Here is an 18,729-nt window from a genome sequence, read left to right as displayed (position 1 = left end):
AACACATTGGGACATATAAAACTGTATTTTGCAAAATTCATAAAGGAAACTGTCTGCGGTGATCTCCTTTATTACCATTCTCATTATTGCAGCAGGAAATATTTGAATTTTTAGGTCTGTTTTTAAGTTTTATCCATAAGGGTTGAATAAAAATAATAATACTATTTATTATTTACTTTACCTTCATTTTTTCTTTCCCCTTTGGGTTTATATGGCGTTCTGTCAGTTTGGTGTGTCTCACAGTTCCCCCGGCTCCGTCAATCTTATATAGTGCATCAATATGCTTCCATTCAGCTCTCTTTCCATCGCATAGGATATTTTTGGCCAAAAAATTATTCCTGAAACATTTCAACAAGTGGGGTGGATCAAAAATATGATAAATATTTATACCACTTACACAATATTTATAATTTTCTGGATGCGCTCCTGGAGAAACTCGAAGTATATCTGCTCGCGTATCTGAAATTAAAGAATTAATTGCAGACACATTGGAAGATCCCTGATCACTTACAGTGGCTCTTATGATGAAACCAGTTTTATTTATTTCATTAATTATTTCTTTTATAATAGTTTTTAGTAAAATATGTTGAGTAGAATTTTTCACAAAGTAAAAAGCAACAGGTATTTTCCAATTGTGCTTTATAACCCTTAGCATAAATACCAGAACATGATCAGCTACATTATCTGTGCGCCTCCCCATCCCACTGTTCTCGAATCCATCAATGACATCATTTGAAGGGTTATAACTCACATGTGTCTGAATAGCCATCTCATCAAATAATAAAACACATTGTCTAGAATGTTCATCCAGTTTCCTCGAAGTCTTTTTTAAATGATCTATAATTATGGGATTGATACCGGAAGATAAATCAATATTTGATAAAATGGGTTGTAGAGTGGATTTGCAAGGTAGGTTAAACTCTGTTCTCAAAAATTTATATGTTTTGTTACTGAGCTTAGCTATAGAAAGTGCCATTATCTTTTCTTTAAATGTGTATCTTCTACCTTTAGGATGTGAATTGATTAGTCTTAATTGTGCAGCGATAAATGTTTTGGGAAATTGACGCATTTTTGACAAAACTTTTTTAAAATAAAGAGTGGGAGTACTTCTAGTGTCAACTTTTTTTTTTAAGGATTTATTTTCTTTTAGAATTTTTTTAAAATCTTTACTTAGATTTTGAATAATTGACTCTAATATTTTTATTCTTTCGTGATCAGTATCAGTGGATGTATTTGGTAGAAGAACAGAACCTGACGGAGTAGGAAGAACAGAACTTGACGGAGTAGGAAGAACAGAACCTGACGGAGTAGGAAGAACAGAACCTGACGGAGTAGGAAGAACAGAACCTGACGGAGTAGGAAGAACAGAACCTGACGGAGTAGGAAGAACATTCTTTTTAAGAGAGCCCACTGTAGGAACCCTGTTTTCTTTATCACCTGTGGAGAAAGTATGATTATTAACATTATCTAATTGATTATTTATAAATTTAGAATTGCTGCACACATCCAAGGAATAAATGGGTGAAATTGACTCACTTGAACAAGGGATATCAATAATATTGCTGAAAAAACTTAAAGGCAAAGGCAGATTATGATTAGGAAGAGCCCCTTTTTTTAAACGATTACGTGCAACGTCACTGACATTGAAGTGATTAGAGCAAATTCGAGGATCTTTTATATTCAAAAAGTTATTAATATCCGTCAAATATGGGAACATTATCCTATACCATAACTCACCCTTACCTTTAGGAACACTAAAAAATTTTATTGAATAATTTCTCCTTGAAGGGCAGCCAGGAACAATACATTTATAACCCATTATATATGTTTGAAGGCACTGAAAATAATAATGCACTATTAAAAAATTATAAAAAAGCAAATGCAGATTCAATTCCGGCAGGTCAAAATGGATAATCCAAGTTGTTTGAAGGCACTGAAAATAAAAATTATGATACGTATAAAAATTGAAAATAAAGATTAATAAAAGCAGATGTATGTAAGGAAGTAGAGCAAATCTCGAATCGAAATCGGTTCTAATTTTAATTGCCCGCAATAAAACTGCAACCAACAATAAGAAGATAAAGGAATAATTACCAGCAACATAATAAAACAAAAATATCAATATAATCGATGCTGCAATAGGTAGGCACCTACGGATTTCTATTTTTCTATCCATAATTGTCTATAGCCATAGTTAGTCCATATTTATTTCAAATATTTGAACAACTTGTTGGTATCTCGTATTTTTCGTTTGAACAACTTGTTGGTATCTCGTATTTTTCGTTCCCGTTTTGGTGTTTTTGTTAGTGTATTAGCGTGTCTCGTCATTTCTGGTCGTTTTTTGAACAATCTGACGTTTACGAGTCGACCCCCCCTGACACAGACTAACTAATTTATATAAAGACCGCCAACTGCCTCGATTTTTTATGGCTGGAAGTGATATTCGCCAGCGGCCGGAAGTGACGTAAACGGCTAGAAGTACTAAGTTCCCGGCTGGGCGTGACTTCGCCGCGGCTGAATGTCGAATCCACCCGCCGAAATATTTATCATTAATTTTTCAGGTTAAATGGTATTTATATTCAAATTTGTTGTATTACATATTTTCAAAATTATAATATTAATACTACAAAGAAGATATTTCACTATCTAAATTTATTTATTTCAGTGTAAACAAAAATAGAAAGGTCACGGCTAAAACGCGACATTTATAAAAAGAGTTCAGGCGATTAATAATGGTTACTCAACTCAGCCTTACAATGGTAAATGGTAATGGTAACTTTTTTTGAAATTATTATCTCAAACTATGTATAAATATAAGGCTTTTCAACAAAAACAAAAACGATAGAATTTTCAAATTGCTATATTATATTTAAAATTCTAGAAAATACAATATTTTAAAAGGGCGGAAGGAGTGCCCACCACTTTCTGAAGTTATGTTTCTTAACGGGGGTGCCAGCGCCCCTTTGTGGGCGTTTTGGAAGTCTGGCTAGGCGTTTTTAATTTTTTTGCATTTGGGGGGTGCTGCAGAAGTTCAAGGGAGCGTTGTGTCAAGTAAGAAAAACTACACTTTCATACGCAAAATTTAACTTTAACTTTGGCATAATACTCGATATTATCAAGTTCTTCATATACGGATTTCTATTTCTCTATCGATAATTGTCTATAACCGTAGTTTGTATATATTTATTTGAAATATTTGAACAACTTGTTGGTATCTCGTATTTTTCGTTCCCGTTTTGGTGTTTTTGTTAGTGAATTAGTGTGTCTCGTCATTTCTGGTCGTTTTTTGAACAATCTGACGTTTACGAGTCGACCCCCCCTGCCTATGCAGCCATCGATTGACACCACCAGAACTACGGCTAGATAAGTTTAGTAAATGCCATTTCTGATTGTATCCCTATTTTATTGCATACTTTTTGTAACAAAAAAATGTTTAACGGTTTTAAAACAAGACAAATACCACGAGCCTTTAAGATTTTTTTATAAGGTGCCTATATTTTGCATGTATACCATAGACAATTTATAACAGTGGGTACTTTATGCTGATAATAAACGTCAGTTTTCGGAATTTTGAATGCAAAAAAATCCTATAGAAATCCTATAGCCTACCTATTTATGTTTTTTGTTTGTATACATTATATTTATTTTTATATAAATGAAAGAACAAGCCCTTACATACACACATATATATGTAAATATATATATATATATATATATATATATATATATATATATATATATATATATATATATATATATATATATATATATATAAATATTTATATATATATATATATATATATATATATATATATATATATATATATATATATATATATATATATATATATATATATATATATATATATATATATATATATATATATATATATATATATATATATATATATATATATATATATATATATATAAATATATATATATAAATATATAAATATATAAATATTTATATATATATATATATATATATACCTATTTATGATTTTTGTTTGTATACATTATATTTATTTTTATATAAATGAAAGAACAAGCCCTTACATACACACATATATATGTAAATATATATATATATATATATATATATATATATATATATATATATATATATATATATATATATATATATATATATATATATATATATATATATATATATATATATATATATAAATATTTATATATATATATATATATATATATAACGTGGTAATATTTTCCTTTTGAAAATTAAGTGTAAATAATATGTAAAGTGGGTGTATAATAATCAAATAAACAATGTGTTGCTTTGTAATTAAAGTTTATTCTTAATTTATCTTTATAATAATTTTTATATCTATCTATCTATCTATCTATCTGATTCTGACAGTTAATAATATTATCGGAAGTCTTTTGTTTTCTTCTGAGCGACGCATGCGGCATCTGGTGGTAGAACTGTTTTATGTAGGTACTTTTTGTAAGTACTTAATAAAATGTATAGGTAGGTACCTAGTTATTTTATTACATCTCCCCCCTTGGGGATGAAAATTCATAGTAAAATTTTCACTCGTCCTCCGGATCATCTTCTTGTAGTGAAGGGACTGGTATAAGTTTAGTGATATGATAAAGTTTTTTTTTCTTTCTTTTTTCCTTCTTTTTTTTCTTTCTTTTTTTTCTTTCTTGTTTTTTTTTTCTTTCTTTCTTTTTTTTTCCGTTCTTTTTTTTCTTTCTTTTTTTTGTATTTTTTTTTTCTTCTTGACCCTTTTAAAGTAGACACAGTTTTATTCAATCCATTTGTTTTTTTCTTTTGAATTCCTTCATTTTTATTCAGATCTCTTAAAGTATCTTCTAATATAACCAAATGTACAACTTTTAATTGTTCATCTGCATTTTCATTCGATTCTAAAACTGGATTCCTGCTTAGACAATCTACTTCTAAATTCTTCTTTCCTGGAGTATATTTTGTTTTATATTTTGTAGTATTTTTTTCAACTTTATTTTTATTTTCATTTTTCAAGCACTGTTTCTGTGTTATTTGTATGTCTTCATTTTTATTCTGATCTTTGAAAATATCTTCTAATTTAACCAAATGTACAACTTTTAATTGTTCATCTGCATTTTCATTCGATTCTAAAACTGGATTCCTGCTTAGACAATCTACTTCTAAATTCTTCTTTCCTGGAGTATATTTTATTTTATCTTTCGTAGAAGTTTTTTCTACTTTATTTTTATTTTCATTTTTCAAGCACTGTTTCTGTGTTATTTGTATGTCTTCATTTTTATTCTGATCTTTTAAAATATCTTCTAATTTAACCAAATTTACAACTTTCAATTGTTCATTTGCATTTTCCTTCGATTCTAATACTGGATTCCTGCTCATACAATCTGCTTCGAAATTCTTCTTTCCTGGAGTATATTTTATTTTATATTTTGTAGAAATTTTTTCCACATTATTTTTATTTTCATTCTTCAAGCACTGTTTCTGTGTAATTTGTAAATCTTCATTTTTATTATTAATCTTATCATCCTCCTTTGTTTTAAACCAGCACGTTGCTTCAGGGTGATATCGAGTTCCCTTATTTAAATTTTCACAAATCTTACATGGACTTTTATCTTTAATTTTATCACTAGTTCTTAGATTTCCACGTCTTCTTTGATTATCTTCTAATCGTTTTCTTTGATCATCTTCTAATTTTTCTCTCTCACTCCGAACATATTGTAGTAATTGTTTTAATACATCTAATGTTTCATAATCCATTTTTAATTAACAAAATTGTCGTTTTATAACGTGGTAATATTTTCCTTTTGAAAATTAAGTGTAAATAATATGTAAAGTGGGTGTATAATAATCAAATAAACAATGTGTTGCTTTGTAATTAAAGTTTATTCTTAATTTATCTTTATAATAATTTTTATATCTATCTATCTATCTATCTATCTGATTCTGACAGTTAATAATATTATCGGAAGTCTTTTGTTTTCTTCTGAGCGACGCATGCGGCATCTGGTGGTAGAACTGTTTTATGTAGGTACTTTTTGTAAGTACTTAATAAAATGTATAGGTAGGTACCTAGTTATTTTATTACATATATATATATATATATATATATATATATATATATATATATAAATATATAAATATTTATATATATATATATATATATATATATATAAATATATATATATATATATATATATATATATATATATATATATATATATATATATATATATATATATATATATATATATATATATATATATATATATATATATATATATATATATATATATATATATATATATATATATATATATATATATATATATATATATATATATATATATATATATATATATATATATATATATATAAATATATATATATATAAATATTTTTTTTTTTTTTTTTGTCCGCCCCTGTGGTGTACTAGTAAGCGTGTTTAGCTACCGTACTGGAGATCCTAGAGCTGAAGTCGAAGAACTTTTATCAATTTATTTTCTTTAAAAAGAGAAATATTTGTGTTTTTATGATTTACACAAATATTTCAGTTTCATAATATTTCTGTGAACCTTAGTGGCTCATTATTAGATATAAGTATCAAATTGCGGTAGAGGGGTTAAGGTTTCATCGTTATATTTCACATCAAAAGTTAGGTTCCCCGTTCTGCCCCGGTTTCCCCTATTTGCTCTTGTTCGTTTTTTCGGAATAAAATTATTATTTTTTCAAGTCGTTCGATTTGGTTTGTTTGGATGTATTACCGTACAAAAATGAAATTTTCAGATATATTAATTTATTTCACAAATGAAAATTATTGAAATGATGAATGTATGGACTTTTAATAATACAAAGAGGAAAAAAAAACAGATTAGATATTGAATATTTAACATTCAATATTACTCAAAAAAAAATCTTTTTTCAAATTCGCATACCGAAAATTCTGGTTTCCCATCATTTTACAGTAAGCCTTACTGTACACGTCAGATTCCGAATTCGGAATGGAAATTCGGATTTCAGGTAGGTATCTACCGGTATTTTATTTCTGGAAATCATATTGCATGAAAAATTTATCTATGTCCGTCTACTTTCATGTATTCAGAATCTCTGGTTTTTAAATGTCAAATTGATTTAAATTAGTTTGCTTTGCCTTTGATCTGTTTTAGGTTTGGTTTTTGTTGGTTTAATTCGCAGCTAAGTTCTCCAAAATTTGAGAATATCTTCAACGAAAGAAAATGTACGTCTTTTCATAATATATACGAAAATACTACCATTTTTCATCAACTCACAGTTGTCAAGATATTATCAATATGGGACAAAATTACCGAGAACTGGATTGTATTGAGCGTTTGTCTTATATTGGTAAATATGTAACAGTAGAAACCAAATTTCACGCTGAAGTACATGGTTATATTAAGGCTATTGATCCAATTTCGGAAAGGTAAGTACTTTATGATTCTTTTTCTTGGAATTTAGTTGTGATTTTACTTGTCTCGGAAATACAAAAGCTTTGTGGATATTTTATAGCGAATATGAAGTGCTCCGTACGATTTTTGTTTTATTGCTCCACTTGTAGACAATATTGATGGTGCTGTTTCATGACAATACGGAATTTAATATTAAATATACATTTTAGTACAAAAAAAAACTTTTAAAAATATTGTTATTTTCAGTATTATCTTAAGCATAGTTGCTAAAACCACACCAGGCGTTGTCGTGTTGATGGGCCATGCGATAAATGGAATCAAAGTCAGCGAGCCTCCAGATGGGCTCGAGAAGTGCATCTTCAACCAGATATCCCAAAACAACTTGGAAAATACAGATCAGAGAAAGAGAGAAGTCCACAATTGGCTATTGAAGAACCTGCTACCGGTAGTTGATGAAGATGGTGTTCTAAATATACACAATGGTCAGTTGTGTATCGTGCCGCCTTACGGACCAGACGATTGCATTAGCCATAATTCTATCATTTTAAAAAGGATTCAACATTTACTCAATAACATAAGGTCCTGAATAACAACTTTTTTAGTAACTCGGGTTAACCAGGGTCCAGAAATAAATGGGAACGCTTCATATAAGTCACAATGATTTTTTCAGACCCGATATGTACAAATTTGCTTGAAAGAGTCATAAAAAAATAAAAACATTGAATCTGAATTGTCTCTATTTATTTATAGGTATTCTCATCGGTGCTTTTTGTCACTGCCCCATTGGTCACTGGAGGTGACCGATCCCACATACTAATCATTTTTAGGTATAAACATTATGTCAACAAAAGAAAAATATTGCAATAATAATAGTGTTTTGGCTGTTTAAGTCATATATTTGCTATGGCGCAATAATTCCAACGACTTGAACTATGGCCCCAAGCGCCCGCTATGGGCAAGGCACGAGTACGCGGGGAATGTTTTTGTTATTAGACTCAACCCTTATGAGATTGACATAAAGGAGACTGCACACACTTGTACTTGTTTCAAAAATTCCCATTGATTCCTTTCAAAAAAGAATTTTTGGAGAAAATTTATAAATTGGAGATCATACCAATTTCAGTCTAGTTGATAGTAGTCCTGATGAGTGAATGGTCATTCCTAACCAGTAATTGTGAATTAGTTAAGTGGTAAGGGTGGTTATATTACCATACCACTGTTAATAATGCGTTTAAAATACAAAATATGTTCATACTCCACTCCCAAATAATAAATAACAGTTATAATAGTTTTTTTATTTATATTTTTTATAAACAAATAATTTGACAATATATTTTGGTACAATTTTAAATCAAGTAAATATTTATATAAGGAACAAAAGAACTTACTTTGTTGAGAATGTCAGTGAAAAATAAAACTTTTTATATAACATTCTCTGTACAACAAATTAAGCTTAAACATGGTAACGATTATGAACTGTTAAAATATTTTTAAAACTCAACTTTTCACAATAAGATCTTTATAAGCATTTTTAATTTGCAGAAATCTTCGCTTAAATTCTAATCCACAGCCTTTAGACAAACGAAAATCTATTAGTAATTTTTCATTCATATCTATAAAGTTTGCTTTGAAAACCAACTGCATTTTTCTACTGTCCATTGTTGTAATTGTAATCTGAAAAAGAAAAGAAATATTAAAATAAGGTGACATTTTAAAGGAAATCAAGGTTAATATTCATAATTTTGTATCGAACATGGTGTTTTGAAATAATAAAATAAATATTCCGATGGTCACCCAATATTCTTGGTGCCCAATTATACATTTTATCAACAAATGTTTAGTAGTATGGGACAAAATTTTATGAAATAGGTACTTAAGTACTAGAATTTCATAATTTTGTGTGACAAAATTTGAATTACTGTAATACAAATAAACAAATTTTTAATTGAAATAATTAAACCTGTAATTTTTATTTTTATATTCGCTTCAAAAGCGTCCAAATCTGAAATTAGATGTCTTAGATGCGTTTAGTTTTTAATAAAGGGATATTTAAGCATTACATGTTAACCTATTAACTGCCACAATAAGCGTAAGACGTAAATAAAATGTATTAACCTCTTTTGTTTGTGGGGCCTTCCACTGACATTGCATGGTTCCTAATACATCTTTAAGCCTTTTTGTAGCGTCTTCATATTCGCAGCTGACGGAAAAGCGAGTCATACGCCTTACAAATCTCTGGAACATTCCCTGTATTAAAATTATAATAATTATTCTCAATACTGCCTATTAAAGGAGAAATGCGATTTAGTGTATGATCTGTTAAATCTGATATGTAATTTCCAGAGAACAGAACAAAGAAAAATAAACCAGATATATTGAATAATAACCTGCGAACACTGCGTAGCGTTAAGTTGCGTTGCTAAAAGTAGGTCTTCGGTAGCGGTGGGTTGTGAGAAGGGCGGTACGGGGACTGGCCCCTCCCCCTCCCCCTGCAGCACGGTGCAGCGCGCCCCGGTGGGAAGGGGCTGCGACAGGCACACCTCCACATCACGAGAACCGCTCACTGTCACTACTGCAATACATCATTGATCATTAGGAGCCATTTCTGACATATGCTTTCTTGTATGTAAATAAACTTTTTGTAGACAGCAAAAGCTTTTTGAATCCAAGTTAGGACAGAATTTTTAAATTATTCTGAATTTAGGGTTGAACAAAAAAAAGATACTCATTGTCCAGATAAAACTGTTGCGTGGCGATTTTTTGAAAAAATCTGTCGACAAGTGCAGTATTCACTGCAGATAGTAGATTGTAGTTCTAATTAACAAGCTTTTACTGTACACACAAATGTAATTATATTGCGCTGTAATTTTTGTTATCTGGGAATGGTTTACATACAAATTACAAAAAAACACTCCTAAATCTGTTCCCAGTTCAAATTGCAGAACAAAACCACTTTTTATTCAAAATATTGTAATTCTAGCATTTTTTTTTGAAATTGGCACCTGATCGGATTCATCCCGTAGATTAGAAATAATTGGACTTACTGAGAAGACGCACAATGATGAGATGGATATTCCAGCAGCTGTGCTTTGGTAATCTAGCTTTATGATCTACAAACAGTCACATAGCTAAATCGCCAAAGCGCAGACACTGGACAAGTTTTCACAAGGTAGAATTACGTCATTAATTTCTGGGTGTCCATTGGGTGGCAGTTAGTCGGCAGTTCCCGCCCCACCAGGACACAGGGCGACACTGAAATTACAACATCACTCAGAGTCACCTAGTACCTGATGAGGGAAAAACCTTCCGTGTCGGTACTCCAACCTCCTCTTCAATGATATAAATTCAATAAAATATTATCCTATCGATCGAACTACATGGGCACTTTGTCATCCATTTCCAAATTGTGGGAGTGTAAGAAATGAATAAATTGCATTATAAAAGTTTTTTAGTTCACTACCTAAAAGAAGTGCATTAACTTAACACATTGTTTGCGAGAAACGCTTAAAAACCGTCTTTTATATACTGTTGGTAGAGCGGGAGACGCTTAAAAATGTTCCATTGATTACTTTTGGTAGAGCGCAAGACGTTAAAAAACGTGTAGATCGGGATTGGGTTCGCAGTTACTTATGGTTAGTATACTGAGGGTCGGGCCGCAGACTGTCTGAGTATAATTAGGGTCGGGGTTGATGAAAAAACCGCCCGATAACAATGTGTTGAAACAAAAACTATTATTTTTTAAAATTATGTTTAGTACAAACATTAAGTTTTAACCAAAGGTAATGATTAAAAAAATTCATTTGGCTCTTTTGGTATATCCCTTCATATGTGTACGAGGTTATTTCCAGAGTGTACTTTAATTGAACTATTTGATATTAAGATTGGTATAGTATAATATGACCTAATACATGGCATAGAGTAATTATGAAGATATAGATGGCATAGATACCATTGTAGTCGGTGAGCCAGGGATGGGCAGTCACGTCGGGCAGGGAGATACGGCGCTGAGGGTCGGGCTGCAGCAGACGCCGGAGCAGCGCCAGCAGGGCGGGACTCATGCAGCGCCAAGGGCCCGCGCCTGCCACACTGCCCGCGCACCACGCCGCAAACTCGCTACACTGCGCTGATGGCTGATCCCACGGCAGCTCTGCGCGATATACCACACTCACTTAGCTAATATTCAAAATCCACATAACACAATAACCACTTCTATATATTGACCCCTCCTATGTCATAATCCATAAATTATAAACTGTTCTCTAAAAATAATATACCGAATTATGTTTTTTATCAGATGCAAAACTCAGGCAATACAAAGATTTATACCAGAAACACACATGTTTAACTAGTGTAAAATTACATTATGTGGCTTTAAATAGGAGTCAATATTCGACTAATAAAATATTTGTTAATTTGACAATGCAATAAAAAACTGTCGGCAGCTGTCAATACATTGTTCATGTCGCTGCACCGACATGAGCAATTTTTACTATGGAGTATGTTGCTGATAAGTTCAGAAGGCGCTGCCATTATGGTAAAATGTTTTTTATTTATTTTCAAAGCATGTTTTAAACTATCACTAGCAGATAAAAAACATCTGTCAAAAGTGTATTTAAAAATCCGCGCATATTTTAATGTAACGTTTTGAACAAACATTTTCATATTTATTTACATAGGTAGAAAGAAAACACGCGCATAGTCAAAATCGCAATGCGATCGGTGAATCATTTAGGAGCTTTGAGATTTAGAACAAACATTTACATTTTAAAGAAGTAATATGTATGAAGTGTGGACATATAAAATAAGAGTTTCATAGTAAATTATGACATCAAAAAATGTTGATAAAAAAGCAAGATGCAAAAATAAATTACTTAAAAAAAAATACTTACCAATTAAAACACAAAGTGCAAAAGAAAAGGAAAATAAAAGATGTGCTCGCCGAGATAGTTTGTGACTTCGGTACCATAACTTTAGGATTGAATAAATTTCCTACAGCTAGGATACCAAAGACACAACCAACCGACCTCCGTTCAGCTGTAGGTGTTACTGGCACTGCACAATCTACACTCACACTACAAGGCAGAGCTCTAACTCTGTGGCCGGCTGCTGTTAAGGGTTGTGCGTTCAACTCGCAACTCCCAATTCATAACTACATAAATAAAATCAACTTAACAAAATATTTTTAACAAACATGCATATAAAAACAAAAATCACATGCAATTTTAAAATGTTTCACGGCAAATCATAATAAATAAGATATCTTTATTGATTAAATTAATTATTTATATTACAAAAAAAATCCACACAACTTATACATGTTCAATAAATAAATGAAATAAAAAATAAATAACGGAATAGTAAGATGTCTTGCTTTTGCAACGATTATTCTAAATCTAGATTCCCAAAACTTCGACCCAGATGAAATTTTGGAGTATTAATTCTTTATACAGAGTTAAAAATAGTTATGATTCAATATGGCGGGTAAAACACACCTGGGTTAGGGTCGAGAAAATTTGGATTGAGACTACAAATGACCCCTTGCAGTTAACAAGTCCGTTAATTGAAATATAAATTTGTAATTTTTGCAATTTTGCAAGGTACAAAAATTTACTTTCGTAATAAATTTGCAATAAAATTAATTTTTTCCCCCCAAAACAAATATATGAATTTTTACAATTCCAAATTATTATTTGGCAACCATTCTAATTCTCAGCTAAACAGCTGATGCAAACACAAAAATGCATAAAAATGCAATTTTTTGCTGTTTCCACGTGTTTTCACTTATTTTTTTGAAATATGTAGCTTTTCCCAAAATGCGCAAATAAAAAACAACACAACCCCATAAGTAACTGAGAAATTAGTATTTTAAGGGTACCTGAAAAATGTCTAAAATGCATTCCTTTCATTAGTGCAAGGGAGACAGTTATGTTATTTAATTATATAACTCTTTAAAATTTCATGCGCTATCGAAATTAGAAAGAATGCAAAAAAGTTATATTATATTTATGAAATTTTGAATACATAAAAATGAAATGTAATATTTAAATATTTAGCCTTCATAAGTGGAAACTCTTTTTTGGTAAACTTTTAAGGATACTGAATAAAATAATATTTACAGGGAAGCATCGATGGCAAATACATACCTCCAACGAGCATAGCCACGAGGATGATCCCGCATGACCACAGGTCGGCGGGGGCTGCGCGGTACGGGGAGTCCAGCACCTCGGGGGCTACGTACGGCAGAGTGCCGCAGCGCCGCTCCAATAGGCGCTCTACCCCCTTCAGTCTGCAACACAAGCCCATCTCATACTGAACACCCACACTCAACTTGCCATTAACATGACCCTGCACAAGAGGAAGCATAATTTTTTTTTTTGTTGTATATTATAGAAATGATCGATGATAAAATGATGATGATAAAATCGATGATAAAATAAAAATAACTACAGTAAAACCACATTTTTACAATTCTCAGGGGATTAACAAAATGCATGGTGATTATTTTAAGAATGAGTGATGTTGAGGAATGGAAAATGTCCCCAGAAAAGAGTTTACATTATATTTATATATATATAAATTTAGTAGTTTTTGTTTGGCATATTTACGAACATGGGTACTAGAAGTAAAGAATGGATGGCAGCTACAATTGTAGTATCACAAAAGGAATAATCCCTGATTCCAAGTAGACAAGTTCCATGATTGGTTATAACTTCTTACGGACTCTACTACCTCAACACTTTTTGCTATGATTTTGCAGTAAATTTTTTTAAACGTAATTTCAGTAAAAATATGTTTCAAAGTCAAGAGGGACCAGAATTTTGTGGTATTTCGGAATGACAAAAATTTGGATTATTGTTGTTCAATGAACAAGCTTTTACTGTTATTCAGTTTTATTTCATATTGATTTTATCTCACTTAATATTTACACCAGCTGATAATAAGAAAAAAATATTAAAAAGTCCCAATAAGGAATGCAAAAAAATATAAAGAAAAAAACTATAAAAGAAGGTTTGTCATATTTAAATAACAGAAAACATATTTTATAAATCGGCAATAGAAAAAAGAATAAGAAATTATAAATTATACCTAAACATTGTAGCCATTCCAAAGTCGGAAATTTTAATATTATCATTGTCATCTAACAGCAAATTTTCTGGTTTCAAATCGCGATGGGCGACACCCCGGGAATGGAGGTATTCCACTCCTGACAAGATCTGGAGGAAATATCGTCTGGCATCACCGACCGCCATACCGACATCGGGTTCTGCTCCAAACAAGGACAAATATCCGCTAATTAATCTTCTGAATATCGCCAATTGTTTAATCCATTTACATGAGCTCAAAGTAATGGAGACACATTTTGTGCCGGTGACCCGATCAAGTTATTGCAGGTTGAGTGGTTTCCCTACCTTTAGTGCCCAGGAACAATACTTTTGGCAAACAAAACGCTATCGTTTCGTAAGAAAATAAAGATTGAGTGTGAAAAACATAATTTATTTCCGAAATGCATGAGTGATGTTAATACTGCTGTACAGAGGTTAAAGAGCATGTAGATAATGGTATTTGGGAGAGGAATGCATGGGGCTTTATAGACAACTACTGTCCTTACTGCGCTTTAGGTTTTGTACATTAGAATATTTGTTGTTTGTCAATAGATAAATACTGAATTTTAAGGGAAAATAAACGAGAGTTAGCCGATCCCAATATACTAGAAATATAGGATTTAAGAAGAAATGGGAACAAAACAATGGATAGTTAAAGAAATATTATTGTCCTTACCTATTCTATCAAAAAGTTCACCTCCCGAACAATACTCCAGGAAAATATATTCAAAGTTTCCATGAGATCTTTTCCCAAAGTACTGCAGCAAGTGCGGGTGACGAAGTGACCTTTGTATAGCTGTTTCCTTCCTCACCAGGAGGGCGGCGTCGCTGTGCTTCCGCAAGTCTATTACCTTCATGGCCACCGCTTCATTCGTGCTGCTGTTCACTACCAACTTCACTCTGAAATAGTATGCTCATTATGAGAAAAATATATATACAAACTACTAAATGAATAATAATTTCAATTATTAACTACAGAGCTCAATCCTAAACAGATAGACCAAATACAGCTGTGTTTACTTAAATGGAGATATACAAGTCGAGTTCTTCTTAGGTACGAATAATTGTCAGATATGTCGAGATATTATTTATAAATAGGAAACACATAACTAAATAAAGTACTTTACAGGATAAGACTAAATAGGGTAAGAGTATAAAAATACTATAACCTTGAATAATATTATAAACCTGTATTTGCACAATACAGTTAAATAAACCTTAGTTTAAAAAAGCAACTCAGGGGTACACACAATTCATAAAACCTTTTGTTAAAATTTCTATTGAGATGCAAATTGAGGAAATAGGAAAGATGAGCGTAAAAATCAATATAATGTTTTTTTCTATGATTATATAACTCTACAAAAGGTTTACAAGAAAATAATATTCAGTCAAAATAGCAACTATGTCAGGCATTTTTACTCCTAGGTATACTATCGCAAGCCAAAATGGCCATCTTAAGAGGTTTAAAAAAAAGTATTTTATTATGTTTATAGCTCCAACTAACAAAAAATATTTCAATTAATTACACTTATTATTGGTCACAAAACTCGAGCTATTCTGTACAAAATATGTTTACATCCTTCTGCAAAATTGCATTTTTGGCTTACAACAGTATTTGTTTACAACTCAAAGAGATCAATTAACAAAAAAAAACATTTTGATGACATTCAAATATATTTTTTTGGCCGAATATACTAAATGAATAACTCTTCAAGAATAAAGCATATACTCTGCAAAAATAAATCCTGATTCTCCTCATAATATAAACGTGATTGATCCCATATATATGTATATATGTGTGTATATATATATATATATATATATATATATATATATATATATATATATATATATATATATTTATATATGTGTGTATACTAACTGAAAAAAGCTGTGTACTTTAGACTCAATTTCTAAGAAGAGATTTGATGTAAATATAAATCGTTTTATTTCCATAAAATAGATTAATAGTGGATATAAGCAAGAATAATGGTGAACCGGCGAATGCTTACTCTCCATAAGCTCCTTCTCCAAGTGTCTGCCCGAGGAGCCAGCCTTCTACAAACTCGTTGCCAGCCATTGTAGCCGGCGTACGAAAATCACTACCTCATGAAGCAAGAAAAGGTCATCTCAAGATCCTGAAAACACGGGAGATGTTAATTATCCCGTTCCAAGGACAAACATGCATCTCAATGACGCCAATTTTTTTTCCGGGATCGCCATTTTTCAAGTAAGAAAACCGAACACAAAGTGCTAGAAATAAAATTTGAACACGGGATATTCTCTTGGTTGTGATAAAGTATTTATAAACGCAAGTATACGTCGGTAAATTACGATATATTTTGTTAAGAAAACACGTGGATGTTTTTGAACAAAAGCAACAGAGGCTTGGATGCAAAGCGCGTTACCTTTATCGAACGGTCGTCTGCGGTACATGTACATTGGGTTATCTAGGATTTAATATAATAAAATTAAAAATAAAGCTCTATAGCGGAATATAACATACGCTAACACTTTTCTATATTGCAAGTTAAATGTTTAGTTGAAAGCAAAGTACAAACCATACCGCAAAAAAGATTGCAGAAAACGAGGCTCCGCCACTAGCCGCCGCCGTTGCCGCTAAAATTGCCCAATAGCGCCACAGCGCGCTGATGGAGCCACCGTCGCTCAAAATTTAGATCAATTTAAAGCATAGACTAAAGAAAAAACTTTTGTTTCCTCTTTTTCTCTACATCGGTACCTACTTGTCTATGATTAACACCTATTTGGTACCATAGTCTAAAGCAGGGATGGCGAACGAAAGACCCGCGGGTCGCCGCGTGACCCGCGGGTGAGTAATTATCTAGCCCTCTTGAACTATTAGATATAACTATTTTTATTTAAAGCTTTCTCGCCTAGAAATCTACAAAAAAATCTGATAAAAGCTAAGAAAACTTTTAAAAAATGCCCAGCGTCAACGGTACTTTTTACTTTGTGGGATCAGCCATGAAAGCGTTTGGAAAACAAATCAGAACGTTTAACCCTTTGCACTCGAAAGTTTTTTTTATAAGTGCATACCGCCAACTCGAAGTGTTTTTTTAGATACATAATTAATTTGACTTAAAATAAGAGAAACTTTTTTAATAATTGAAAAAATGTTTTATTTTACAAAATTTTTACTTTGTTTTTGGAAAATAGTTATGTTTGCAATAAAATGGACGTAATAATATATTATTTGTAGTTTTTCAGCGTGTGATATTTTACATAACAATCTCCAACAAGAGGTCCAGGTTTACTTTAACATGTTTCACAATATAATCGTGTTTCTTTTCTTCCACCCGAAAATTTTCTATTGGAACAAATTGCGCAGGCCTTCCTCCAGAACGTAGAATTTGCAGTTTTTTAAAAGTCGGTCTTCTGTAGGCACAGTAACATAACGTTTTCGGAATCGAGTACCTCCTCGATAATTTCCTACTAATTGCTCTAACAATTATTTGACAACTTACTTTCATAACATTATGAGGTGCAATTACACAAAGTTTAGAATTAATATAATCAACAAATCTATGTTATAAAACATGCGCTAGTAAAGAAATTTATACCTCCTTCAGAACGGGATAGATATTTACGTGCAAAATCTTTCTGATACTAAAACTTTTGAATGTGAAGAATTACCTTGATAAGAAACGATGTCTCTGATTTTTAAGATTTATAACTTGTTTCTCGTTCAAATTTCGCAACTATTTCATTCTTCTAATATGATTTTGGTTAAATTATATTGCAAACTAAAAAAAATGCACTCGAGTGTAAAGGGTTACACATCTTGACAGATTTATATCAAGTAATTTATGCAAGTAACATAGCGTGGACTTATCACAGATAAAATGCAAATAAAAATAGCATTTATATATTATTATTTTAATTACCCAACCTATGTGACTCGTGAAATGAATTTTTTAATTTACATTTTTTAATGATTTAAAAAAATTGACCCACTTGCGAAAAGGTTCACCATCCCTGGTCTAAGCCATATGTCCGAAAAGTGTGGCTCTCGAGCCGCATGAGATGAATTTTGAGTCGGCGGGGGGCTGAAATCTCAATTACAAAAAATCGCCCCCTCTTAAATGCGAAGTCCTATGCGGGTGTACCTGTCGCACACTCGGAACTCGGACGGTCCTGACGTGGCCATTTCAAGTCATAGCAAAACCTTCATTTTAGGACTTTA

At 31.4% G+C, this 18,729-nt stretch overlaps 1 protein-coding gene and 1 long non-coding RNA gene across 5 annotated transcripts in view; both read right to left on the bottom strand.

Moving 5' to 3' along the window:
- Window positions 1-2,054, bottom strand: part of LOC148311627 (uncharacterized) — a 5,132-nt gene extending 3,078 nt beyond the window's left edge. Inside the window, exon 1 of the long non-coding RNA XR_015837221.1 lies at window positions 182-2,054. This is a non-coding gene — a long non-coding RNA (uncharacterized LOC148311627). The remainder of the gene's footprint in view (window positions 1-181) is intronic.
- Window positions 2,055-8,705: 6,651 nt separating this feature from the next.
- On the bottom strand, window positions 8,706-17,211 carry LOC148311626 (serine/threonine-protein kinase grp-like). 4 transcript variants are annotated; one of them, XR_015837220.1, is made up of 10 exons: window positions 17,092-17,201; window positions 16,538-16,663; window positions 15,202-15,425; window positions 14,509-14,686; window positions 13,566-13,708; window positions 11,372-11,569; window positions 10,467-10,674; window positions 9,810-9,994; window positions 9,538-9,669; window positions 9,035-9,096 (listed from the first exon to the last, which is right to left on the bottom strand). XR_015837220.1 is itself a non-coding variant. In XM_088256303.1 (9 exons), exons 2-9 carry the CDS (start codon window positions 16,603-16,605, stop codon window positions 8,920-8,922), a joined length of 1,305 nt encoding a protein of 434 aa, XP_088112429.1. In that variant the 5' UTR covers window positions 16,606-16,663; window positions 17,092-17,211; the 3' UTR covers window positions 8,706-8,919. The 4 variants fall into 4 exon arrangements, 3 of the variants coding, with proteins under 3 accessions (XP_088112429.1, XP_088112430.1, XP_088112431.1); XM_088256303.1 differs by lacking the exon at window positions 10,467-10,674 and having other exon boundaries at window positions 8,706-9,096; window positions 17,092-17,211; XM_088256304.1 differs by lacking the exon at window positions 10,467-10,674 and having other exon boundaries at window positions 8,706-9,096; window positions 17,087-17,183.
- Between the last annotated feature and the right edge of the window lie 1,518 nt (window positions 17,212-18,729).

The sequence above is a fragment of the Brachycentrus maculatus genome, unplaced genomic scaffold (assembly GCF_059751285.1).
Source record: "Brachycentrus maculatus isolate JH-2025_06_01 unplaced genomic scaffold, ASM5975128v1 h1tg000060l, whole genome shotgun sequence".
NCBI lineage: Eukaryota > Metazoa > Arthropoda > Insecta > Trichoptera > Brachycentridae > Brachycentrus > Brachycentrus maculatus.
The sequence above is the reverse complement of the archived record's forward strand: the minus strand, read 5'-3'. Positions and strand labels throughout refer to the sequence as shown.